This window comes from Muntiacus reevesi, chromosome 18, assembly GCF_963930625.1.
Source record: "Muntiacus reevesi chromosome 18, mMunRee1.1, whole genome shotgun sequence".
NCBI classification, from domain to species: Eukaryota; Metazoa; Chordata; class Mammalia; order Artiodactyla; family Cervidae; genus Muntiacus; species Muntiacus reevesi.
This window is the reverse complement of record NC_089266.1, coordinates 7,693,073-7,717,818: the sequence shown is the minus strand read 5'-3', so window position 1 is coordinate 7,717,818 and position 24,746 is coordinate 7,693,073. Positions and strand designations below refer to the sequence as shown.

Below are 24,746 nucleotides of genomic sequence, written 5' to 3'. Positions count from 1 at the left end.
GGCGGGTGGGGAGGGAGCGTCCCTGGCCTTTGCTCACGGGCCCGTCTGCAGGGTGGCCGTGGAGGTGGTGACCACGATGACCTCGGCGGATGTGATGTGGCAGGATGGCTCTGTGGAGTGCAACATCCGCTCCAACGACCTCTTCCCCGTGCACCACCTGGACAACAATGAGTTCTGCCCCGGAGACTTCGTGGTGGACAAGCGAGGTAGTGCCGGCAGAGCTCGGGAGGAAGGGTCACAAGGTCTGGCATCAGGCCTCCCCTGGGAGGTGGCTCCTGCTTCTGTAGTCCAGGGCAGCCTTTCTGGCCTCCTCTGACCAAGCCAGGGAAGCAGTGGGTCCTGGGCCCCTGTGCTTGACGTGCAGCCGGTGGTGGGGCGGTTGGTGGCCCCACCGGGGTGCCTTAGCTCACCCCTCCCCTGCGCTGGGTCCACAGTCCAGAGCTGTCCGGACCCCGCTGTCTACGGCGTGGTACAGTCTGGGGACCACGTGGGCCGCACGTGCATGGTGAAGTGGTTCAAGCTGCGGCCTAGCGGGGATGATGTGGAGGTGAGCGGGGGCGCCCCCGTGTCTCCTTCAGGGTGGGCTCTGGTGAGCTGGACGTAGGGCCCCCCCGGGCTCACGACCGCCCATCCCGCCCCAGCTGATTGGAGAGGAGGAAGACGTGAGCGTTTACGACATCGCCGATCACCCCGACTTCCGGTTCCGCACGACCGACATCGTCATCCGAATCGGGAACACTGAGGACGGAGCCCCGCACAAGGAGGACGAGGTAGGGCGGCCTGCGCTTCCGCTGCAGTACCTGTCGGTGCCGCCAGGGGGCCTGCGCGTGCGCCCCGCCCCGCCCCCGTAGGGCCCGCCTGTCCGCACTGGGTCCTCTCAGCTGCTCCCCGGGCTCCACGGGGTGTTTCTTGGGGCGCACAGCCCCGTGCTCAGTGCCGTGAGGGTGGTGGCAGGTGCCGTAGGAGCACAGGAGAGGCCTGGGGAGGTGGCTGAGCTGGGCCCCAGGGAACAGGTGGGGACATGGCAGTGAGGTCAGGCAGACTCCGGGCAGAGGAGGAAGGGGGACCAGAGTCCCAAGGCTGGAGCCTCATCCGGGGAGCGTCCAGAGAGACCAGGCTCAGTGGACAGTGAGTGCTGGGGGTGTTTCAGCCAGAGGGTCGTGCGCTCAGTACTCACGGTGGTCTCTGGCCGGCGCCCACATCGCTTCCATTCTCACGGCCCTGCCTCTGCCCTCACCCTTGGAGACCTGCCCCTCTTACCCCATCCTGTTTGCCCTGCAGCCATCTGTGGGCCAGGTAGCCCGCGTGGACGTCAGCAGCAAAGTGGAGGTGGTGTGGGCTGACAACTCAAAGACCATCATCCTGCCCCAGGTGAGAGCCCCGGGAGCCGATGGTTCAGCTCCACTCTGGCAGCCAGGCCGAGGGTTCAGGTCTTCCTGGCGAAGGAATCTTCTTTTGGGAAGCAGGGTCTTGGGGAAAGGAAGGGCAGTGTTAGACCCAGAGCCCCAGGTGAGAGTCGTGAGCGCGGAGAGGCTGCCCACAGTGGGCCCAACCATCCCGCCCCACCCGGCGGGCTCCTGGTTGCCAGGCACGTCTAGGTTCTCACAGATCTAGCTGGATCCCATCTCACTGCGCTGAGAATGCAGATTGCACCCTGTAAGAAACGTCCTTCCCCCAGCACTTCTAGGAAACTGTCACAGATCTGGAGGAGGGAATGGGCAGGGCTTTCGCGGCTCCATTTCTGTGCCCCCTCATTTGATCTGATGCTCACACCCCAGCTTCCCTCTCCGGTGCCAGTACAGGATGGACGAGGGGGTGGCTCCCCCTTCGTCCAGGAGGCCATTCCAGGAACAGGAACAGAGTCTGCCACGGTCCAGCGGGCCAAGTGCACTCAGTGGCGAGGAAGCTGGAACTGGCATTTGCTGGGCCCTGGACCCATGGGCTGGGCTGGGTGGCAGGGGTGCCTCCCAGAGGCCTAGGGACCACCTAGCGCAGAGGCCCAACCGCAAGGCCAGAGCAGGAAAGGGGGGAAGGGTGGCAGGGCCTCTGAGGCCTCAGGGCATCCAGTCACCATCAGCTCTGAGGCCCAGGGTCCCTGGCAGGGGGCCTCTGACCAGCCTGCGCCCCGACTCCCCTCAGCACTTGTACAACATCGAGTCTGAGATCGAGGAGTCGGACTACGACTCGGTGGAAGGCAGCACCAGTGGGGCGTCCTCGGACGAGTGGGAAGACGACAGTGACAGCTGGGAGACGGACAATGGGCTGGTGGAGGATGAGCACCCCAAGATAGAGGAGCCCCCCATCCCTGCCGCCGAGCAGCCGGCAGCCCCCGAGGAGGACAAGGGCGTGGTGATCAGCGAGGAGGCCGCCACGGCCGCCATCCAGGGGGCCGTGGCCATGGCTGCCCCCGTGGCCGGGCTGATGGAGAAGGCTGGCAAGGACGGGCCCCCGAAGAGCTTCCGGGAGCTGAAGGAGGCCATCAAGATCCTGGAGAGCCTCAAAAACATGACGGTGGAGCAGCTGCTGACGGGCTCGCCCACCTCCCCCACGGCAGAGCCTGAGAAACCCACGCGGGAGAAGAAGTTCCTGGATGACATCAAGAAGCTGCAGGAGAACCTCAAGAAAACCCTGGACAACGTGGCCATCGCCGAGGAGGAGAAGATGGAGGCGGTGCCGGAGACGGAGCGCAAGGAGGAGAAGCCCGAGGGCCCGTCGCCGGTGAAGGCCGAGTGGCCCAGCGAGACCCCGGTGCTCTGCCAGCAGTGCGGCGGCAAGCCCGGCGTCACCTTCACCAGCGCCAAGGGCGAGGTCTTCTCGGTGCTGGAGTTCGCGCCCTGTGAGTTCGCCCGGCCTGTGCTCCAGGCCCAGGGCCAGGGCGCCGCGTCCCTGGAGTGGGCACCAGTCCCCGTGCCAGAAGAGGGCGGGTGGGGGGGGTGTGGCTTTGCCCACCCGTCTGGGATCACATTCGGCCACCGCCGCCCCTCCGGGTGGCGTTCCCAGGCCTCGCCAGAGGAGCTGACCCTGCTCTTTCCCCCTCTAGCAAATCACTCTTTTAAGAAGATTGAGTTCCAGCCTCCAGAAGCCAAGAAGTTCTTCAGCACAGTGCGGAAGGAGATGGCGCTGCTGGCCACCTCGCTGCCTGACGGCATCATGGTCAAGACATTTGAGGACAGAATGGCAAGTAGGCGGGCGTGGGCAGGCACGGGCGTCCGGGTGGGCGCCCAGGAGACTGCAGCCTTGGGCCCTGGGCCTGCAGGCCTGGGGTCACCCGCGAGGCCGCCTGCCTGCAGCCCCTCAGAGGGCAGGAGAGGCTCCAACAAGACTCCCACAGCTGTATCTAGACCAGACGGCCGTCCTTTTAAAGCTTGGTTTAGAATTATATAATACTTTACTTGACTTTTCTCTTTTTTTTGAAAAACTAGAATGTTACAGGAAAGGGTGTATTCTCCTTTGAACGGTCCCTGCCCCGCCTCCGGGCAGTGACTTCAGGAGTCTCATGGTTCTCCTGCAGATGACCCTCCACGTTTACACGTTCCTGCATCGCCACAAACACAGGCTTTTTAGTAGGATTTGTTCCACAAGGCTAGCACGTCATCATCTGTAACTTGCTCATCACTCAACAGGGTAAATTTTGAAACCTACCCATGTTGAATGACAACCGTGTAGTTCATTGCTTTTTAGCTCCAGGACAGCATCACCTCATCTGGCCACGTCCCACTCCGTTTGCTGGTCTTGTTTGTGACCTGGGCCCATGTTTGAGTCACACTGGTGGAGGTGTGTGAGCGCTTCCTTTTTGGTCCCAGGAAGAGTGAGGCAGTCCGTCTGCCACCTTGTTTGTTCAGCTGGGCCATGTCCTGTGCCAGGCACCGTGGGAGACTCTGAATTTGGGTCTGAAGCCTCACCTCCGGCCCAGCCCTGGAGAAAGGGACCACAGAGAAGGATGCCGTGGGAACGGGCCTGCCGGCACTCGCGCTGGTCCACTCGGCCCTGGCAGACTCTCAGCTGGCAGCTCACCCCGAAGTGGCGCCCCCGCCTCAGCCCCAGCCCTCAGCCTGGGTCTCTGATGTGTGTGGAGAATCTCCTTAATGACTGACAGAGCATTTTCCCCGAGTTCAAATCCTCTCATCCCTCTACTTCCCTCGAAGCCAGTGCAGCCTTGCCATCCTGGAATGTTCTTTCCTCTTATTGGTTGTCACTGTTACTGCTTTCACTGCGGGGAGGTGGAGGGCTAGGTCACAGTGGTGTTTTGAGGAATGCAAGTTACAAGTAGTAGTTTATTTAAAAAAAAAAAAAACCTGGTAAGATAAAAACCAGTTTGGAAAAGTTCTTTCGTGCCAGGAGTTAAGAGGTACCAAGTAGGTCTGCACGGGGATGTCTTCGTTCAGCTTCTCTGTCGCTGTCCGCGGGTGTCTGGATCCTGGGGCCGCTCCCTCTCCCACTGCAGCCCCATGGCGCCCTGGAAGAGTCTGAAAGCAGGTGCCACATGCGGGTACCTGCTGCCCGCATCAGCCTCCCTGCTCTCTCCCCCTGCCCCCCTCTAGGACCTCTTCTCGGCCCTGATCAAGGGCCCCACTCGCACCCCCTACGAGGACGGCCTCTACCTGTTTGACATCCAGCTGCCCAACATCTACCCGGCCGTGCCCCCCCACTTCTGCTACCTCTCCCAGTGCAGTGGCCGCCTGAACCCCAACCTGTACGACAACGGGAAGGTGTGCGTCAGCCTCCTGGGCACCTGGATTGGAAAGGTGGGTCAGCGCTGGCACGCAGCGAGGGTGGGTGCGGGCCGGGCCGGGCGGTGTCTGGGACACCGCTGATCAACTGCACTGTGTGTGTGCGTGTGTGTGTTTCAGGGGACAGAGAGGTGGACGAGCAAATCCAGCCTTCTCCAGGTGCTCATCTCCATCCAAGGTACAGTGGGCAGGGCGGGGCTGGAGGGCACTGTCATTCTGGCCGTGGCCCCTTTTACCTCCCGTCTGTAGCCCTGGCCTCTTCTCGGGGGTGGAGGTCGGGCTGGCCCTGAGGGACTTCCCCTTCCCTCCTGCAGGTCTGATTCTGGTAAACGAGCCGTACTACAATGAGGCAGGCTTCGACAGCGACCGAGGCCTGCAGGAGGGCTACGAGAACAGCCGCTGCTACAACGAGATGGCCCTCATCCGCGTGGTGCAGTCCATGACCCAGCTGGTCCGGCGGCCGCCCGAGGTCTTCGAGCAGGAGATCCGGCAGCACTTCAGCACCGGCGGCTGGCGGCTGGTGAACCGCATCGAGTCCTGGCTGGAAACCCACGCCCTGCTGGAGAGGGCCCAGGCGCTGCCCAACGGGCTCCCCAAGGACAGCAGCTCGCCAGAGCTGCCAGCCATGGCCGAGCTCTCGGACTTTAGCCGAGAGGAACCTGAGGACGGGGGGCTGGCCCCCGGGGAGGCCTCCCAGGGCTCAGACTCGGAGGGCCCAGCCTCAGCCAGCAGGGACCACATGGAACAGGCCTCAGAGGCCCCGCCCGACGCCTCGGTGCCGCCCAGCGTCAAGCCAAAGAAGAGGAGAAAGAGCTACCGGAGCTTCCTACCCGAGAAGAGCGGCTACCCCGACCTCGGCTTCCCCCTCTTCCCGCTCTCCAAGGGCTTTGTCAAGAGCATCCGGGGAGTCCTGACGCAGTTCCGGGCCGCCCTGATGGAGGCGGGCATGCCCGAGAGCTCGGGGGACAAGTAGCCAGCAGCCCCAGAGGAAGGCAGGTCGCCACAGGGAGAGGCCGCCCCCCTTCCCTCTCCTCCTCTGTCCCCAGTGCAGGCCCCCCCGCCCTTTGCCCCCTCCTTCCCAAGGTGAGTTTGCTGCTGACACGCAGGAAGTTTCTTGAGATGCTGCCATTTGTATTCCGAAGCAATCTTCCAACAGGCAGGTGCCCTGTGGCAAAGGAAATCGGATCCACGCGGCTGATTTTCCCCCGTACCAGGCAGCGTGCCCCCGTGCTTCCTACCTTGCCGTCTTGCCCTCAGGGCAGGGGCGGGCTCTCCCTGGGGGCTGACACAGGAGAATGCGGGCCGCGTGGACGTGCCTTGCATGAAGTGTGGGTTGCCGCGGCGGTCGCCCCGGTCCCCCTGCCCTCTCGAGTCCCGCTGATGCTTCCTGGTGTCCCGGGCCCTCCCGTCGCCACCACCCACTTGGTCTTCCCTCGCCCCCCAGCTCTGCCACCCTCCCCGGAGTGGTGCCGCCGCCGCTGAACTTGCTCTCTGCGAGAGGTGGGCACCGGGCCGGGTGCAGGACGACGCCCAGGAGGTGGTGGCCCTCGCACACTCCCTTGGGGTGAGGACGGGGAGCTGCTGCCGGGAAGACACAGCTGTAGGTGCCTTGCCCTTCCTGCCCCTCAGGGCGGGGGGACCGCAGCTCTGGCTTTAAGGCCCCCCTCCCGGTTCCCCGGAGGTGGGAGCAGCAGCACAGACGAGGGCCTCTCCCTCCGGTGTCCAGTGCTCATGCCGTAGGGGGCAGCATGCAGCTCACGGAACTCGGAACAGGCCAGCCCTCTCCCCACCTCGGCCGAGAGGACACAGCCTGCAGGCTCGACGCAGGAGAGCGGTGGCGGGCAGGGTTCTCCTTGCAGAGTCGGGCCCAGACGTTTACAGGTTTTCTAAGCGTTTGATAATGTGAAGCTCCAGGTGAACAGGATGCCGCTGAGCACATTGCAGCTATGTAATTTTTGGTGTATGTAATGTAATATTTAAGGTTGAAAGAAAATAAATCAAAAAATATTAACTCTTACTAGGGAAAAAAAAAAGACAAAATAAGAAGCCAAAGCATGACGTGTCTTGTCCGCCTTACGCTGGCTCCACACCTGGGCCGCCGCGAGCACGTGGCTGGCAGCAGCGCGGGGAAGGACGGGGGCCGGACCGGGGCTGCGGCGACCGGAGCCCAGAGTCGGGATCTTGTTTGAGGATCACCCAGAGTGACTGGCGGGGCTGTGCTTCCCGGTGCATTGTTCACGTGGAGATATGAATGCCTACTGCTTAAGATATCTGTATAAAGTGCTGTGTGATTAAACTTTTTTTTTTTTTTTACTTGCATTTTTTTTGGTTTGGCTCATTACAATGTACAAAACAGATAAGGTGGTACCATTAAACCTGCCTCTGCCATTCATCTGGGCTCTGTCGCCTTTTTTCCCCTCGGGGGCACCTCACACACCCTCCCCAGGGGAAGGAAAGATCCCCGTGGCTGAGGCCAGGGGAGGGGAGGCGTCTAAAGGCAGCCGCCCCTTCCCCACCCAGCCCGCTCCCAAGCCTCTTCATCTCCCATCAGGGACTCACAGGGGCCAGGAGGTGAGGGTCTAGAAGTTCAGTGGGTGGGTGCTCTTGCCTCTGAGCAGGGCTGGGTCCTGGAGCCACCTTCCAGCAGGGCAGCAGCAGCAGCTCTGGACCCCAGGGGCCTCTGTCCAGGTCCACCAGTTCAGCTCCTTCCAGATGCTGGCGGTGGCATGGGGCGGGGAGGGGGGGGCGGCTGGCCTGGGCTCGAAGCCACTCTGGATGGCTGGAATCCGCCCCTTCTCACTGCTGCTTCCTTTTAAACCCCAGCCCACCGCTCCCCCACAAGGACAGACTGGAGGAGGGTGGGGGAGGCAGGGGGAGCCCCAGAGCCCTCCCTGGAGAGAGGACAGACTCCTTGTAAAAACAGGACAGCTGTCTGCTATTTTGACCTCTGTTGCCCCTTGCCAATTTTCTCCAGTGCCCCTAACTCGGGGACATTCTCCCTTTTGGTTGAGATTCTCTGGCTGTATGGCTAGGTAAGACATCCTTGCTCTAAACCTCAGTTTTCTACCTGTGCAAAGAGGCAGTTGGCTCCAGGCCAGAAGGGGTATAATCATCACTGGGGCAGGGTCCCACCCCATGCAAAAGCAGCCTAGACCACCTCTGGTCCCGTGCTCACTCCGAAAATGACTTCCCAGGGGCCGGTACCACACGCTGCCCTATCCAGGAAGGACCTCGGGTGGGCATCACGTTAAATTCCAGAGCCCTGACAGAAGCAAGACCCCACTCCCCTCACCCCCTAGGATAAGACCAGCAGACTTGGAATGTCACTTTATTCGGATCTGATTCAAGGGTGGCTTCCCTGCTCCTAGTCCAACACTCCATCTGGCCTTTGGAGGGCAGAGCCTGTCCTTCCCACCCTTCTCCAGGCGTCTCCCTCCCCCTCCTCCTCCCAACTCACCACCTGCGCTGTGGATAGGCCCTCCAGTCCTGGCAGAGGGAGAAAGGGGTGGGGGGCCTGAGCAGAGAGTAAACCAAGCAGACAAAGAAAGGCACGGAGTCACCGGCGCTCTGCTGGGGGCGGCCTCTGCTGAGACTTCCTGCGGGGTGAGGGCTGCGGTTTCAAAGAGGGTGGGGACTCCCTGCAGCCACTGACCATCCAGAAGTAGTTGGGGAGAACCTGGCCCTGGACAGCCCCGCTGATCAGCAGTTCCCCATCCACAGCAAACACACCCTTCCCGTCCTTGGGCTCCAGGCGGAAGGCGACCACGGGCACGTACACCAGGTGGGGGCAGTGGTACTCCATGTGCCTGCCCTTCTCCATGGCCAGGAAGAGGCGCAGCAGCGTGGCCCGGGACACGCCGGCGCGCACGTAGAACAGGTGCATGGCGCCGGCCGAGCAGCGGCCCATGGGGGCGGTGAAAAGCTCACTGGCCAGGTGCGAGTGCAGGAGCGCCAGCACCAGCACGAAGTCCTGCTCCGGCACCACCGTCCAGTGAGGGGGCACTGGCTGCTCCAGGGGCACCACGTGGGTGTCCGCGGGGCCCTGCGGGGCCCGAGCCGGGGAGGGTGCCCCCCTGGAGGCCAGCGTTTCTGCGGGCAGGTAGGCCAGGCTGCCCCGGTAGGTGCGCAGGGCCGCCAGGCGCAGGCAGGTGCCCAGAGCGAAGCGCATCTCGCCCAGCCGCCGAAACTTCTCGCTCTCCAGATCCACGTCGGCGATGAAACCCCACGCCAGGCTGAGCACGGAGAAGAGGCGCTGCCCGCAGGCGGTCTGCAGGGATAGCAGGTTCATGGGCGCCAGCAGCCGGCGGCACAGCAACTGGGTGCAGTTGGTCAGGAGGTCTTCGTTCGTCACCTGCTCGTACCTGCAGGGGAGGGAGTCGGATGAGGAGGGCAGGAGCCCTCACATGCCCTCCCCTTCCTCCTCCTGGGGAGCTGGGGCAGGCCAAAGTGACCCTGAGCCCCCGAGGGAGTTGGCAGGGGGTGACAGCCAAGTGGAGTCACACAGAGAGAGAGAGGACCCCGGAACAGAGGCTCAGGGCTCCAGAGACAGTGGTAGTCACTCCTGCTCGCAGACACTCATAAAAGAAAGCCTGGCAGTAGGCGTGGCCCTGAGGGAAAACAAGCCCACTCGGACCCTGGGCTCTCACCCGGCGTAATGGTTCAAAGAAGCGGCCACCGCATTGCCAGAGCCGGCTGGAAGGCTACACAGGGGCTTCTGGATGGCGGTCTCCCAGTCAGGCCGCTCCATGAGCCCGTTCACCACCTGTTGGAGCACAGGCGGCCTCAGCCTGGGAACCTTCCCCCACCCCACCCCAGGCCCCGCGACCCGGGCCCAGCCTCCCCTGCGAAGGCCTCACCTCGTGGATCAGCCCGTCCCCGGACATGACCACCAGCGCATCCCAGCGTCGCAGGTCCTCGGCGCGCACCAGCTCCCGGGCGTGGTTCCGCCGCTCTGTGCAGAGGGCGTGGCTATCAAGGTGGGAGGTTGGAGCCGCGGGTTCCCGGGCTCGGGATGCTCCCCGCGTCCGCTCCGGGGGAGACACTCACCAGTGAGCATCAGCGTGAAGGACACGTCGGCCTGGGCCAGCAGCGGCTGCACGTGGCTCCAGAAGAGCTGCAGGGCTTTGCCCTTGCCCCCGCGCGGATTTAACAGCACCAGCACGTGGCAGGGCCTTGGGAGCGAGTTCCGGGAGCCGCCCGCTGTAAACACAAACCGGAACCCGCCACTAGGGGCTGAGGATCACAATGCGGGCACCCGGGTGGAAACACGGCGCCTGAAATCCACGGGTAATTGATCCAACTGAGCCTGGCCAGCGGCAGCGGCCTCCAGCGGGGCGCTCCAGCGGGAGCTTCACGCTCCATACCCAGCCAGCTTGACTGGGCTCAAACTCCCACCAGCTTCTGGTTTCCTGGGGAAAAGAGCTTCTCTCCAGGGTCCCCAGACCCTCTTTTGTTCACTTGACTCCGGCCAACTTTCCTCACCAGGGAGAGAAGGGATCCCCCTACAGGCCTTCCCTGCCAGGCCCCCACAAACCTGCATCCATGACCTCGGCCCGTGGCCCCGGCTGCCGAGGGGTCCCCGACGCTGTCCGGACGCTGTCCGCCGCGGTGGCTCCTGACTTCAGCTCCTTATCGGTGCTGCCCAGGCGGGCGTCTTGGTGACGGCTGTGGGGCTCGCCCTCCCCGCCCGTTGCCGGGGCTCTGGGGGCACCCGCGTCATTCCCTGCGGTTGCCGGATCTGAGGGAGAGGAGACCGCACTGGTGGAGTCTGGAGCGGTACCCTGAGGTGGGGAGCGCCCCGTTAGGTCCTGGGACCACGCTCGGGGAGCCGCGCGCACTGGCATCGCCTAGTTTTCCGAGAGGTCCAGAAAGCCGAGGTCCAGTGCCACCAAGGGCGCTCGGGTCCTGGAACTGAGCCCCCACCTCCCCCCAGGGGGAAAGGGTCTTTTCCTGAGAGCCTGTCTTTTCTAGGACCTCGGGTTCCGGCCCGACGATGAGTCAGAGGCCCGTGGCTCTCTCCGTGGGATCGAGTCCTCACGTCCCTCCCCGGGGGCCGCCAGGGGGAGGGGAGTCCAGTTGCGTTAAAAAATCCCAGGTGGTGAGTGGCCATCGCCGCGCGCGAAGTTAGGGGCGAGCGATCCTCGGCCCGAAACAGCCGGGTCGCCGGGTCCTCTACCCCGAGCTCTGGAGCGGCCCGGATCGCCGCGCGCGTTTCCAAGGGCCGGGCTCTGCGGCGCCGCGCGCAGCGCTCGTGAAAGCGGTGCCGGAGTCGCGCGAAAGCTGAGCCGGAGCCGGGCCGCCAGCCACCGCCTCCCTCAGCCAGAGCCGAGTGGGCACGGAGGCCATGTGCTGCACGGCAGCTCCCCCGGCCGCCCAGGAAGCCAAGAAGGGCGAGAGGGCAGGGCAGGCGGCCAGCCCTACCCAGTCGGTCCAGTTTCCTGGGGAAGCGCCACCTCCGTTCCCCACAGTGGCCTAGGGCTGAACACAGCCGGTCCTGGGCTCAGTCTCGCATCTGTGGAGCAACCGGAGCGCCGAGTAAACGCTGACTGCGCGCCCTCGCTGCCTCCAGCCTCAAACTTTTCGCTCAACTTCGGGGAGGGCGCCGTGCCTAGCGTCCCGACCTGGCCACGCCCCGCGGCCCCGGCGTTCGCGGGGGTGGAACCCGCGCCCCGCACGGCGCAAGCCAGCGGGGCCCTGGCCTCGGTGCTCCGCCCCCGCCCGGTCAGCGCCCACGGCTCGGCCAAGCGCGCAGCCCTTTGGCTGGTCCGGGGACTCTCGAACCCAGAAGGAAGGCGAGCGCCGCGGTCGGGCGGAGACGTGGAGGCCGCTGGCGAGGCGCGGAGCCCCAGGCCCGGCACGAGCGGCGCGCCGCGAGCGCAGCGTCCCGGGCGCGTGAGGGTGAACGCGCATCACAGGCCGCGGCGCACAAAATCGGAGCGGCCCCCGGGTGGGGCTCCGGGCGCGCGTGGCTCAGGGCTGTCGTTAGACTCTCACCTGTCCCTGGATAGAGCCTCCTGGCGGAACCCGCCCCGCTGCCCGCGCCCCCCAATCCCACCCGAATTTCGAGGTCCAGGCCCCGCCAGGTACCCCTCACTCCGTGCTGGGGCGTCTCTGCAGCTGCTCCCATCCTCCCCGAGTTACTTAGCCTCCTGGACCGCACGGCCATGGAGCCTGAGACAGAAGAACCATCCCGGGAGGGAGGGCCAGCAGCGCGGGGTGGGGGGGTGGTGGGGACGCGGTCCGGAGGAGGGGGCCTTGTTAAGAACCTCAAAAGTTGGGTGCTTTTCCCAGAGGACAACATCAAGGTTCGCCTGAACCAGCGGGAGCTCCAGGCTCTGCGCCCCTCACCCACCTGAAAGGAACTTGACGGTGTAAACATGCCCAGGCGACCCCATCCGGATTGGGGAGCCAAGCACGGGGGCGTGTCCTCCGTCGCCCCCACTGGCTCAGCGGGGAGCTGCAAACTGGCCCGGGGCCTCGTGTGTCAATGGGGAGTGATAAACATACATCACCGGCAAGTAAGTGTCCGACCACAGAGTGTCCACGACCCACTCGAGTAAGCTCCCTGTGGGGTAGTGTGTGGCGACCCAGAGGAGGAAGTCGCCAAGGTCAAGTCACCAAGTTTCTAAATCTAACCAAAGTTAGAAAAGATCAAACCGCGGTAGGAGGCTGGGCTGGTGCAGGCCCCGGCTGCAGGGTGCTCACGCGCCCACACCTGCCCCCACCCGACACCCATTCACACGTCTCGTTTCCCGTCGCCCCTGAAAGTCGAGAAGAGGCAGGTCCCGGCACGGCTCCGAGGAACCCCTTTGCGAGAGGACCCAGGCGGCCCTGTTTCCCAACACCTGGCGGGGCGGGGCCCAGGTGTCCCCGGGTAGAGCAGAGGCTCGGGCTGGGACGCGTGGGTCCCGGGGTCGTTGGCCTGGCACGCGGCCGGCTGGTGGCCACCTCCGCCCTGCGCAGCTCTGGGGGCAGCCCTGGCTGGGTTGTGAGCGTCCCGAGCGCGTTCCGGGAAGGTGACTCAGCGATGCTTTCACGGGTCGAGAAACTCTGCGAAACTAGGAACCCGAGCGGGGAGCGGGAGCGGGGCGTCATCACCCTCTAGCAGCGCCGCGACCGGAGTCCACCGAGGTCTGATCTTGAACCTCCAGGCTCCCCACCCCCGCCCAGGAATCCCGCGCCAGGGGCCGAGCGCCGCGCTGCAGCCGCAGTGCCGCGGTCACGAGACGCGGGGACGCCAGCGCCGGCGGGAGGAGGGGGCTCCTTGCGGGAGCTCGGGCTCGATCCCTCGCCTCTCCTCTCCTCCTCCTCCCTCGCCTGCCTGCTCCTCCAGCCAGGATTACGGTCAAAGTCAGGGCTTTGGGCGCCTGGAAGACGCGGGACGCGGCGTGAGGCTCCTGGGAATCTTGGATCTTAGAGGGAGGGCGGCCTCCCTCTTCTCCCCCCGAGCGCTTCCATCAGTCCTGAGAAGCCGCTGCTTAAACCTCGGAGTCTGGTGGGACTCAGGCCCGGGAAGCGAGGACGTGGCCGTGCACGAGCCTAGTGAGAAAGCCCACCTGCCGCAGGGTCCCTCCGCCTCCCTGGCTGGAGCCCCCCGGGTCGTGCGGCCGCGCGGGGGCGGGGTTGACTGGAAACTGAGCGGCGAGGGAGGCGGGGCGGCCTGCTGGGTTGTTATCCGGCCTCCGGGAGCCCAGTGGGAGGGAGGTGAAGGGCAGAGCCCTCTGGCCCCGGTTCCAGTCCGCACAAAGGCTCCTCTGTCCTCCCGGCCGCCTCTCCCCCAGCCCCCGTCCCCACCCGCAAGGTCCCTGCTCTGCCCGCTTCATTCTCATCCGTCACCTCCTCCCTCCAGGCTCCCTCCCTCTGGGCCCACCCCGCCCCGCCCCCAGCCCCTCTCTAAAGAGCTTTATTTCATCTCCGAGACCCCCATCAGTACCCATGGCCCAGGAGACCGGATTGGGCAAGAGGAAGATGCTTTTCCCCTTTTGATAACTGGGGGAAGTGAAACCCTGAGAGGTGAAGGGTCTTGCTTAACTGAGCCAACTGAACCAGCTCCCTACAGAGCTGAGAAGCAAACCCAGATCCCAGCCCCCAGTCCGGGAGGCCCAGCTGACCCCAGGCTTCTAGCTGGCGTTTGAGTATCCATCTGCTTCATGTGTTGTTTGCCACAGAGCTGCCTCACCCACCCCGCTGCTCAATCGCTCTGAGAAAGAGGAAGCATCTGGAAGCTCTCTCCAGGCTTCATCCTCCAGGTTCTGATTAAGCAACTAGCTGCTGTGGCCACAGGCCTGGCATGAGGCTTGATCTGTCCCGGTCACCAACCGTCAAGCAACACCTGTCTCACAGGTGAAAGAGACTGCTGTTCCAACCCCCCCAGTCACCGTTCCTCCTCCTTGTGGGCAGCCTCCCCAGGACACACCTGAGAATCCCTCCTTTTTTGTTCCTTTAAAAAAAAAAAAAAAAAAAGCAAGCAGACATGCACTGGGCCCGGCCCAGCTCTCTGGAAACTTGGAGCCAAGGCTGCCAGATGGCAAATGACTTGCTTTTATTAGAAGAGGTTTCCTGCCATCTCCTTGGCTACCCACTCCAGTATTTATTCTTGCCTAGTGAATTCCATGGGCAGAGGAGCCTGGCGGGCAACAGCCCATGGGGTCGCAGAGTTGGATACGACTCAGCGACTAACATTCATGTATTTATTCCTGCCATTTCAACTATTCCTGCGGTTCCAGCTCCCAGGCTGAACTGCAGGACCGGGAGGCCTGCCTTGACCTCAAGGGCTTTCTACCTGGAAGGCTGCGAAAGGGAAAGGGAGGTGTCCGGCCTGGCAAACTGTTTTTAAGACTGGTCTCCTGGGATGGCCCCAGATTGGCTTTCCATTCTGAAATCCCAGTGACCCTGCCATGCATTGAGGGTGGCAGGCTGTGGGTGGAGGGATGTGCCCTGCATGGGCATGCAGGAGACCAGACTGGTCCCACGAGTTTCCTGACTTGCAGGCGGTGTTCCAAGTTTCTGTCTCTGCGTTGGTTCAGCTGCTCCAGGTGTGGTGGGGTGAGCCTAGCTTTACCTCGGAGGTGGCCTCCTCCTCCACACGGGTGTCCTTGCCGAGGCTGCCAGCCAACGTCTCTTCTGGGCCTCTGAACTCTGCCTCCCACACACCCGGGACCTGCAGGCCTGCTCAGAGGGACACATCGTTTTCAGGGAAGTTCACTACCACAGCCTCCCCGAAGAGGCCTCGCCCCCGCCACTCATTTCAGCTGCCGGTCTGGGATCTGAAGGCATCTGTGTTAGTTTCCTCAAGTTGTCATAACAAGGTACCCCAGACTGGGTGACTTAGAGATTTACTGTGTCACAGTTCTTAAGAAATCCAAGATTAAGATGTCAGCAGGGTCGGTTCCTTTCAAGGCCTGTGAGGAAGTGTCTTGTTCCAGGCTTCTCCCCTAGCTACTAGTGGTTGACTGGCCAACTTTGGTGTTCCTTGACCTGTATGTACAGGCTTCCCAGGTGGCTCATCAGTAAAGAATCCACCTGTCAATGCAGGAGATGTGAGTTCAATCCCTGGGTCTGGAAGATCGCCGGGAGGAGGGCATGGCAACCCACTCCAGTATTCTTGCCTGGGAAATCCCATGGACAGAGGAGGCCGGCGGGCTACAGACCGTGGGGTCACCAATTGGACACGACTGATCACGCATGCATAACCCGTGCACGCATCACGCAAGCTCTGCCTTGGTCACCACGTGGCCCTCTTCCCTGGTGAAGGATTTGGCTGAAATTTGTTGTTTCAGGGTCTGAATTATCTTCTGCGGGCCTGTTCTTTTTCGAATGCAAATTACTCTGGGAGGAAAACCCAGTTAGTTATGAGAACTCTAGTGTGAATGGATGTATCACTTTTTAAACTAAAAAAAAAAAAAAATTAAAAAAAAAATTTAACAGTACTAGGTGTCTCCAGAGAGGACAACAGTGCACGCCCCTGTGGGTATCAGAGGATAGGGATCTGGGAACTGGACCTGCCCGCCTCCCACTGTTGGGGGAACTTTACATCTGTGCTGCCTGCTAACCTTACCCAGGCTTGCACACCTCCCCAGCTCCGCCGACTTTTAGATCTTACCCTGCACCTCGGCTTATGGCATCTCTGGTTTTCTGAGTCGACAGGTTTCTTCCGCAGTCCTTGGAAGAACAAAGCTGGTTTTTGTGTTAGTGTCCTGGGTTCTCATTGCTGTACCGATTTCTCATCTTGCAGTTCTGGAGGTCACAAGTTTAGAATGGATTGGCAGGGCTGAGCTGCCTTCCTGTTCTAGCTTCTAGAAGCACCTGCATTCCTTGGCTGCGGATCCCTTCTTTCACCTCCGTGCTGGCAATCTAGCATCTCCAAGTCTCCATCTGACTTTTGCTTCTGTTGTCACATCTTCTCTGACTCTGACCTTCCTGTGCTGTGCTAACTCATTTCAATCATGTCTGACTCTTTGCGACCCTAAGGACTGTAGCCTTCCAGGCTCCTCTGTCCATGGGATTCTCCAGGCAAGAATACTGGAATGGGTTGCCATTTCCTCCTCCAGGGGATCTTCTCCACCCAGGAATCGAACTGGAGTCTCCTGCATGGCAGGCAGATTCTTTACCAGCTGAGCTACCAGGGAAACCCCCAGATCTTCCTACCTCCCTCTTGTAAGTTCTCCTGTCTGTGATGACATTGGCCCTACCTGGCTAACCAAGGTTGAGCTCCCCTTTCAAAAGACTTAATTTAATTTAACTTAGCCACAACTGCAAAATCGCTTTTGCCATATAAGGTAATGTAGTCATGGGTCACATGGAACCATGACGCAGACATCTTTGGGGGCTGTTATTCTGCCAACCACAGTGGGGCAGGAAATGTCTGGGAATCGTGTCCTTATTGGCGCCAGAACCTTCTTTCCAGCATTCCGCATCTCCGCAGTGCTACCAGCGGAACACAAACCAGGAACTTGGTTTCCCCCAATTCACATTCGTCATGGTGGGGCCAAAAACACTCCTGCTGAGGTCGTTGACACGTGATTCTGTAGCCTTTGTGGTCTTTGACTCATCAGACAGAGGCCCCTGCAAAGAACACCAGTTTCCATTTTTAAAAACTTCACAGGAGGAAAAAAAGAAATTGCCCAAGAAGGAGCAGTGGGCATATTTACTAAACATAGGAATTATAGGCTTGCAAATGACTTTTCACCTGAGGAAAGGGTGGGGCGCAGACCTGCCCATCCATTTCCAGTTCGGCAGACTTCCCCACTCTGCCGGAAGGGCTTGCCACCAGCCCAGTCTACTGGGTACCACACAAAAGACGTGGTCCTCTCAGCTCCTGTCATGAAGCCCGACTGTCCAGCTACTTTTATACTCTGTGGTGAGGCTGGACCAGGCCAGCCACATGGAGAGTGGTGGCTGGGAATATTCCATAGGTTCTTGCTGACATCAGCTCCGGTTTGGGCTCTATAGCGGGCTCTGGCCTGTCTCCAGCACCCAGTCCCACATCCTGGACACTGGTGAGGGGAGAGAAGGTCCCTGTCTGAGGCTGCAGCCAGCCCCCACCCTACCCAACTGTGTTTTTCTTTTTAAAGAAATAATTTTATTTATTTTTGAATGAGCTGGGTGTTTATCCCAGTGCATGGACTTCTTTTTCTAGTTGCCACTCCTAGTTGTGTGCAGGCTTCTCATTGCGGTGGCTTCTCTCGTTGTGGAGCACGGGCTCTAGAGCACAGTGGCTTCAGTAATTTGGGCAAGTGGGTTCAGTCGCTGCAGCTCCCGGGCTCCAGAGCACAGGTGCCAGAGTTGTGGCGCATGCCCTTAGGGGCTCGGTGGCATCTGGCGTCTTTCCAGATCAGGGATTGAACCCATGACTCCTGCACTGGCAGACGGACTCTTTACCACTGAGCCACCCAGGAGTCCCTCAACTGTGCTTTGAAATCACTTACTCATTTATACTGGTTTATACTGGTTCGGCTTCCCTAGTGGCTCAGACAGTAAATCATCTACCTACATTGTGGGAGACCCAGGTTCAATCCCTGGGTCGGGAAGATCCCCTGGAGGAGGAAATGGCAACCCACTCCAGTACTCTTGCCTGGAAAATTCCATGGACTGAGGAACCTGGTTGGCTAGAGTCCATGAAGTTGCAAAGAGTCGGACACGACTGAAGCGACTTCACTTCACATACTGGTTCGGAGAGATGCTGTGCAGACTGGTCGTCTCCTTCAAGGGAAGAGCAGCCAGCCACCGTGTCAAACTGCTTTGGGTGATTCCCAAAAGGAGAACTTCTGGAAAGGAGGAAGAGAGCCCTGGCCATCTGCAGCCAGGCAGCAGGAACGCTGAGCCGCTTTTATTTGGTAGCAGCCCCAGGTCCAGGCCAAGGGGATGGGTGTGTACACAGTTTTCCGGGCGTTTTTTGTTGTGCAGTGTTTTCCACTTTAACATCGCTCCAAAGCTAAGCCGCGTCCTTGGGTTGTTCCCAAAGCAAACAGGCTGGACGCAGCGCTTTGGCACTAATGGTCTGGGGTGGTTTCCTCCTACCTGGGAATGGACCACTTCCACAGGGCAGAGGTGACAGCCTCTCTCACCCCCTCTGGAGATGCGGGAACGCCCTTTCACAGAGCCCTGCTGGCCCCTGGTGGGCACCTGGAGTTGCATCCCTCTCGCCTCCCAGGCCTCCTTCACAGAGGCCAATTCACGTGGGCCAAAGAGGGGCCAGCGCCCTACTTTGCCAAGCTGCACAAAAAGACGGGCGCCTGGAGTGGGGCTTGCCTGCCCCTGACGCTCATTATCCACATCCCGAAAATAGAAATTCCCCTTCCCTGGAGGCTGGCCTCCTGAAGGTCAAACCCTTCGATTCTTTCCAGACAGAACCCTGGTCATTTAAGTAATGATTACACAGGATGGGCTGGACAGCTGGGGCTGAGGAGAGGGGCCCCGGGGCAAGGGACACGGTAACCTCATTCCACACGTGTGCCCCTGAAGCTTTGTGCTGCCAGGGGAGTGATGCTGTGCCGATCCGACAGGAGAGCCACTCCCAAAAGCGCCCCGTTGTCCTTTTTGCTCCTTGCCCTAAAGAGCTGACCACGGCAACGTGACCAGCATCTTGAAAATGAGTTGAGATGTCATTTCTCCTTCAAGGCACCATCAGCAGCCTCCTCTGAAACTCCGTCTCAAAACAGATGAGGGAGCCGAGTGATTACCTGTCAAAGCTTACAGACTAAGGAGTGAAGTTATTTTTAAAGAAAACAAAAGATGGAATGGACTTGGGAGGAGCATATAATGGGAAGCATATATAAATGAAGTATCCTTTCTTTTCTGTTTCTGTCTCCTTTCTAGAGCTGCCGTGAGCATGGTTCTATACACAGAAATCCTCAAGAGAAACGCTTGTGGGCTGACCCCTCCCAACCGCAGCAGAGGATCCAGGGGAGGGAGCCCCATCTGGGCGCCAGGTGGCTGCTGCAGCGATGCAGAGAGCCCTGGAAGGGCACAGTCAAACACCCCACCTCCTCCTGGCTCCGCGCAGCAGGCTGATGGGTCCCAGGAGGGAGGGACAGACAGACAGCTCTGATGCAGAGTTTAAAGGACATATCCATCTTCCAGACTCGGCATGACCTAGAAAAATCCACAGCATCCCCTGGACATTTGCCAACAAGCACAAAGATCCTATCATTTTAGGCTGAATTCCAGTTGCCACGTGGCAAGTATCTGTGACCACTTGGTTCTCAAATTGAGGACTTGGAGCACTTAAGGAGGGAAGACAATCTAACTGTAAAATAGGATTAGCATGGAATCAGACCTGCCACCTGCATCTCTTGGCAGGAGTGTTATTCCTAAGGGGAGAGGCGTGTTGAGTCCTCCGGGGTGGATCTGTTACCCCGATTTGCAGCCATTAGCGGTGCAGGAGCCACATTGACTGGGGGAAGGCTGGCTGGCCGCCAGGAAACAGGCAGACCCTAGGACACTAAGGTCTCAGGCATTTCTGAAATGCTAAGGACCCTGAGTGGACGAGCAGGCTTCAGACTTCATTGTGCTCAGTGGTGTCTGACTCTTTTTGACCCCATGGGCAGTAGCCTGCCAGGCTCCTCCGTCCATGGAATTTTCCAGGCAAGAAAACTAGAGTGGGTTGCCATTTCCTCCTCTGGAGACCTTCCTGACCAAGGAATGGAGCCTGCGTCTCCTGTGTTTCCTGCATTGGCAGATGGATTCTCTACCATTGAGCCACTTGAAGAAAGAACAGCATCATTTTAATTCTAAACTGAGACTTGGATGTTATGTGTACTTAACAAAGACAGGCTGGTCACCCATGAAAAACTGGTCCTAATAGATGGGGAACAGGGGCTTCCCTGTAGCTCAGATGGTAAAGAATCTGCCTGCAATTCAGGAGACCTGAGTTCAATCTCCGGGTTGAGAAGGAACCCTGGAGAAGGGAATGGCTACCCACTCCAGTATTCTGGTCTGGAGAACTCCATGGACAGAGGAGCCTGGCAGGTACAGTCCATGGGGTCACAAAGAGTCGGATACAACTGAGCAACTAACGCTACTACTACTAATAGATGTGGAAAACGAATCTGGAGCACCCACCAGCCCTTGAGGAAAATATATGTTAAAAATTTCTTTATTGAAGTAGAGTTGATTTACAATACTGTGTTAGTTTCAGGGGTATAACAAAGTGATTCAGTTACACATATACGTATTTTCTTTTTCAGATTCTTTCTCATTATAGGTTATTATAATCCATTGATATAATTCCCTGTGCTGCACAGTAGGTCCTTGTTATTCTTCTCTTTTATGTGTATGTAGTGGTAGTGGTGTGTACCTGTTAATCCCAAGCTCCTGATTTAACCTCCCACCCTTCCCCATCCACCACTGGTGGCTCAGTGGTAAAGAACCCACCTGCCAATATAGGAGATGTGGGTTCAATCCCTGGGTTGGGACAATCCCATGGAGAAGGAAACAGCAACCCACTCCAATATTCTTGGTCTGGGAAATCCCATGGACAGAGAAGCCTACAGTCCATGGGCTCCCAAGAGTCAGACATAACTTAGTGGCTGAATGACAACAACCCTGCCCCAAGAAAAATATCTTTTTCCCCCCTTTGGTTATGCCAGGTGGGTTATGGGATCCCAGACCCTCAGCAGTGAAAGCCTAGAGTCCTAATCACTGACCACAAGGTAAGTCCCAAAAAATATCTTCTAAAAAGGAGAGACCTGGGACTTCCCTGGCAATTCAGTGGTTAAGATTCTGAACTCCCAATGCAGGGTACAGGGTTTCAGGGAACTAAGATCGCACATGCCACATAGAGAAGCTCAAGGTTCCTCAAGATCGCACATGCCAAATAGAGAAACTCAAGGTTCCTCAAAAAATTAAACATAGAGTTACCATGTGACCCAATGATTTCACTCCTAGGTATTTACCCAAGAGAACTGAGAGCGTGTGTCCACATAAAACCTTGTACACGAGTGCTCATGGTAGCTCTATTCACAATAAACAAAAGGCAGAAACAACCCAAGCGTCCGTCAGCAGATGAACGGGTAAAAGAAATGTGGTTTATCCATATTAAGGAATAGTATTTATCCATAAAAAGGGATGAAGTCACGATCTGTGCTACCCTGTGAGTGAACTTCAAGAACATCATGTGAAAGAAGTGACAGAAGGCAGACAAAAAGGCCACATATTGTGTGATTCCATTTAAATGAAACCTCCAGAATAGATAAATTCACCAAGACAGAAAGCAGGTTGGTGGTTGCCAGGGGCGTGAGGAGACAATGCTTAAAGGACATGGGTTTTATTTGGGATGATTTTATTTCGAGTGATAGTTTTATTGTGGGTTTTATTTTGAAACCAGATAGAGTTCATTGTTGCACAATGTGAATATGTTAATTGACTTATTTCCTGTTATGTGCATTTCTTCCCCCCTTTTTTTTTAAATGAGGGACTTGAACCAGAAATGTCCCTTTCAGCATCATTCTTTTGTGATGCACAAAAAGTCCATTTCTAATGATGCAGTTTAAATTCTGATTTGACTGCTGTTAAAGAAAAACATTTATTCCAGGCACTTGTTAAAGAAGGGTAAGGTGAGCTATATTCAGGACCTCTGTGATAGGGGCAGGGACCACTACCTTGGGGTCTTGCTGATAGGCGGGAGGGAGTAGAGATTGAGTTCAACTGTGAATACAAAGAGAAGTGGGAATATAAGCCAAGGAGTGGTGTAAGGGTCAGTGGGTGGAAGATTACTAAAAGGAAACATCAGGGATCTGGGGAGATTCTCACTAAACCGACCCGGCAGAACTTCCAGTGGCTAGGATGCCACACTCCCATTGCAGGGGGACCGGGTTCAATCCCCGTTTAAGGAACTGGATCCCACATACCACAACTGAGAGTTTGCATGCCACAACTAAGACCCAGTGCAGCCAATTAAATAAATTAAAAAAAAAAAAAAAACTTGCTGAAGGCAGGCCAGAAGGCTCAGACGTCACCCAAGGATGCTGGACAATGGGGAACCCAAACATTCTGAAGATGACCAGACGTGGAGGATGGGGGTTCTGGCTAAACTGACTTAGGATTCCTGTTACAACTGGACTTTGCATGGAAAGACACAAGGGCCCCAGGTTTGAGACCCGGTCAAAGAGAGGCATAAGATGAGCCTCAAAGAGGCTTAGATTAGACCAAAGAGAGAGCCCTGCTCCTTGGCACTGAATTATTCGGAGTCTAGTATGTCAGCCTCACGGAAGCTCCCAGGGGCTCCTTCCCTCTCCTTGCAGGGGTGAGAGGTGGCCACCAGCACTTCGGTGGCTTTATTTGGAGGGACTTACCTTGTCAAAAGTTGTGTCACCTGGTGGAGGCCCTAAGGGCCAATCCTTGGTTTTCACTGGTTCTTTTTTTTTTTTTTCCATTTCTCTGTATTTGCCCACATAGTTATGCAGTATGTATGGGGTTTTTATTTATTTCAGTTTTTAGGGTATTTTGGACCCCTGCCATGCAGCATACGAAATTCTTAGCTCCCTGACTAGGGATCAAACTTGTGCCCCCTGCAGTGGAAGCACGGAGTCTTAACTACTGTACCAACAGGGAAACCCCTTGGGTTTTTTTTCTAAAGAATGTACATATCTGTATAACTGAATCGCTTGGCTATGTGGGATTTTTATTGAGGTATAAATATGTACAGAAAGCACATATTATAAACTATGAATTTATGAGCCAACACACCTGCATCACATCCTAGAACACATCCTAGAAAAAAGAACACATTCTAGAAACCCCTGGTTTCTAGAAGTCCCTCCCAGCTCCTCCCCACCCCCCAACCACGATAACTTCTCATGCCGTGTGCTTTTATATTGGGGGGAAAAATACTTAAAATTTAAACAAAGCAAAAATACATTAGAGATGGAAAATTTTTAAAACCAGCACTTCTTATTTGTGAGTGAAGTCGCTCAGTGGTGTCTGACTCTTTGTGACCCCATTGGCTGTAGCCTACCAAGCTCCTCCATCCATGGGGTTTTCCAGGCAAGAATAGCGGAGTGGGTTGCTATTTCCTTCTCCAGGAGATCTTCCCAACCCAGGGATGGAACCTGGGTCTCCCGGATTGTAGGCAGATGCTTTACCGTCTGAGCCACCAGGGAAGTTTATTTGTGAAGGATCTTCCAAATGGCTTAGACATGGTAAAGACTGAGAGCTGTGAGTTTCAGGCTGCTCCCAAGGGAAAGCAGAAGGAGGCAGCTGGTGGTAGCCACGGGATCAACGGAGGGCCCCATCGCCTTCCGGGGTCAACTGGGCAGCACTTTGGCGCCCCCCACAGGGGGTCTTCAGCACTACAGATGCCTGGCCCCCTTCCGCAGGGATGGTGATTTCGCTGGTCTGGACTTCAGAATTTTTCAAAGCTATCTAGTGATTCCAATACGCAGACAAATTTGGGAACCACTGACTTAGCTTACAAGGAGGATCTGAAGCCTGCCTTCCAAGCAGGTGGGCAGACTCAAAAGCCTCCCAGAGATTCTGTAATTACCACAAAAAGCCATCTTCTTCAAGTGCATCATGAATTGTCATGGTCCCCGTGACTATTTCACTTCTGGAAATGAGTCAGCCGTAGTACACAAGTGAGACATACTCTTACGGCCTCTCCCCACATCCTCCCCGACGCCGGCGTGGGAATGTGGAAACAGTGACAAAGCTGGCTGCCACCCAGCCTCCAGGAATGTGGGGCGTGGGGGCTGGGCGGGGGGTCGGCGGTGGGGAAGGGAGGCTCTGCTGTTAATACAGTCACTTCCACTAGGTGGCGTCCGAGCAGATGCTCTTGTGAATATCTTTAAAAAAAAAAAAAAAAAAAAACTCAATTAAACCTTATTTCCCTGTGCTCCTTCTTAATATCGTACTGGTATTTAATTACTGGTGGGATTCTATTTTCCCTGAAAGGAAGATAAAGTTGCCTTACTCTCCCCAACTCCTCCAACCCCCCACACCCTGAGGACTCTCACTGTGGGGGTTAACTTCTGATGTTTCTGCTCCTCCCACCTAGACACACTGTACCTTCATGATATGGGTGAGATTTCTAAGAATCTGACCGTGTTTCTATAGTGGTTGTTTGGAATAGTGGTTTAAAATTTACGGAAGAATGGGAAAGGCTTGACAGCAGGAAGAAGTGGGCAGGAGGGGGAGAACAAGGGGTGGGGGGCTGGAATGCTTTCATGTCACCCACCTTATGAGCTGACACAGTGCCTGAGCTAGAACTTGGGACTGGAAGAGTGTTTGGCGTGTATCCTTCCACCAGCTCGGATATGCCACTTATGCAAACCCTTCCTGGACAGTCACTAGAAAGACAATTAATTTTTCATCCAAGAAAGCACCATATGTTTCTGAGAGTACTTGACTCCCTAGGGAAGTGTTCTAATTACCTGTTTCCGAGTGATAAATCACCCTAAAATGTAGTGGCTTGAAGCAAAAATTTACTGGGCCCTGTGCGGGATGACTGGACTCGGTGGTTCTCACTTAGGGACTCATGTGGTTGCAGTGTTAATGGTCTGAACATCTGAGGTGGGTCCC

At 57.8% G+C, this 24,746-nt stretch overlaps 2 protein-coding genes and 1 long non-coding RNA gene across 7 annotated transcripts in view; 2 read left to right on the top strand and 1 right to left on the bottom strand.

Moving 5' to 3' along the window:
* The window catches only part of UBE2O (ubiquitin conjugating enzyme E2 O), a 50,403-nt gene extending 42,549 nt beyond the window's left edge, over positions 1-7,854 (top strand). For both annotated transcript variants that reach the window (XM_065910586.1, XM_065910585.1), the window contains exons 10-18: positions 52-206; positions 435-547; positions 642-770; positions 1,282-1,371; positions 2,140-2,836; positions 3,041-3,177; positions 4,542-4,745; positions 4,851-4,908; positions 5,045-7,854. In XM_065910586.1, coding sequence (XP_065766658.1) covers positions 52-206; positions 435-547; positions 642-770; positions 1,282-1,371; positions 2,140-2,836; positions 3,041-3,177; positions 4,542-4,745; positions 4,851-4,908; positions 5,045-5,703 — 2,242 coding nt within the window. In that variant the 3' untranslated portion in view covers positions 5,704-7,854. The remainder of the gene's footprint in view (positions 1-51; positions 207-434; positions 548-641; positions 771-1,281; positions 1,372-2,139; positions 2,837-3,040; positions 3,178-4,541; positions 4,746-4,850; positions 4,909-5,044) is intronic.
* SPHK1 (sphingosine kinase 1) lies at positions 7,034-12,904 on the bottom strand. 4 transcript variants are annotated; one of them, XM_065910588.1, is made up of 6 exons: positions 12,082-12,904; positions 10,264-10,467; positions 9,777-9,929; positions 9,587-9,681; positions 9,377-9,492; positions 7,035-9,091 (listed from the first exon to the last, which is right to left on the bottom strand). In XM_065910588.1, the coding sequence occupies exons 1-6, from the start codon at positions 12,122-12,124 to the stop codon at positions 8,287-8,289; spliced, it is 1,416 nt and encodes a 471-aa protein (XP_065766660.1). In that variant the 5' UTR covers positions 12,125-12,904; the 3' UTR covers positions 7,035-8,286. The 4 variants fall into 4 exon arrangements, with proteins under 4 accessions (XP_065766659.1, XP_065766660.1, XP_065766662.1 ...); XM_065910590.1 differs by lacking the exon at positions 12,082-12,904 and adding an exon at positions 11,151-11,839 and having other exon boundaries at positions 7,039-9,091; positions 10,264-10,510; XM_065910589.1 differs by lacking the exon at positions 12,082-12,904 and adding an exon at positions 11,151-11,839 and having other exon boundaries at positions 7,039-9,091.
* Positions 12,905-13,139: 235 nt separating this feature from the next.
* Positions 13,140-23,119, top strand: LOC136149921 (uncharacterized). The gene is made up of 2 exons (XR_010659720.1): positions 13,140-13,271; positions 19,047-23,119. It is a non-coding gene; the product is annotated as an uncharacterized lncRNA (long non-coding RNA).
* Positions 23,120-24,746: the final 1,627 nt, after the last annotated feature.

Excerpts from the sequence above, each read along its gene's own strand:
- SPHK1 (XM_065910587.1), bottom strand. The coding sequence starts at position 10,573 with ATGCCAGTGCGCGCGGCTCCCCGAGCGTGGTCCCAGGACCTAACGGGG. Across the intron at positions 9,930-10,263 it reads GGCCGAGGTCATGGATGCAG|CGGGCGGCTCCCGGAACTCG; the intron begins GTTTGTGGGGGC and ends TTGTGTTTACAG. Across the intron at positions 9,092-9,376 it reads TCTTTGAACCATTACGCCGG|GTACGAGCAGGTGACGAACG; the intron begins GTGAGAGCCCAG and ends CCTCCCCTGCAG.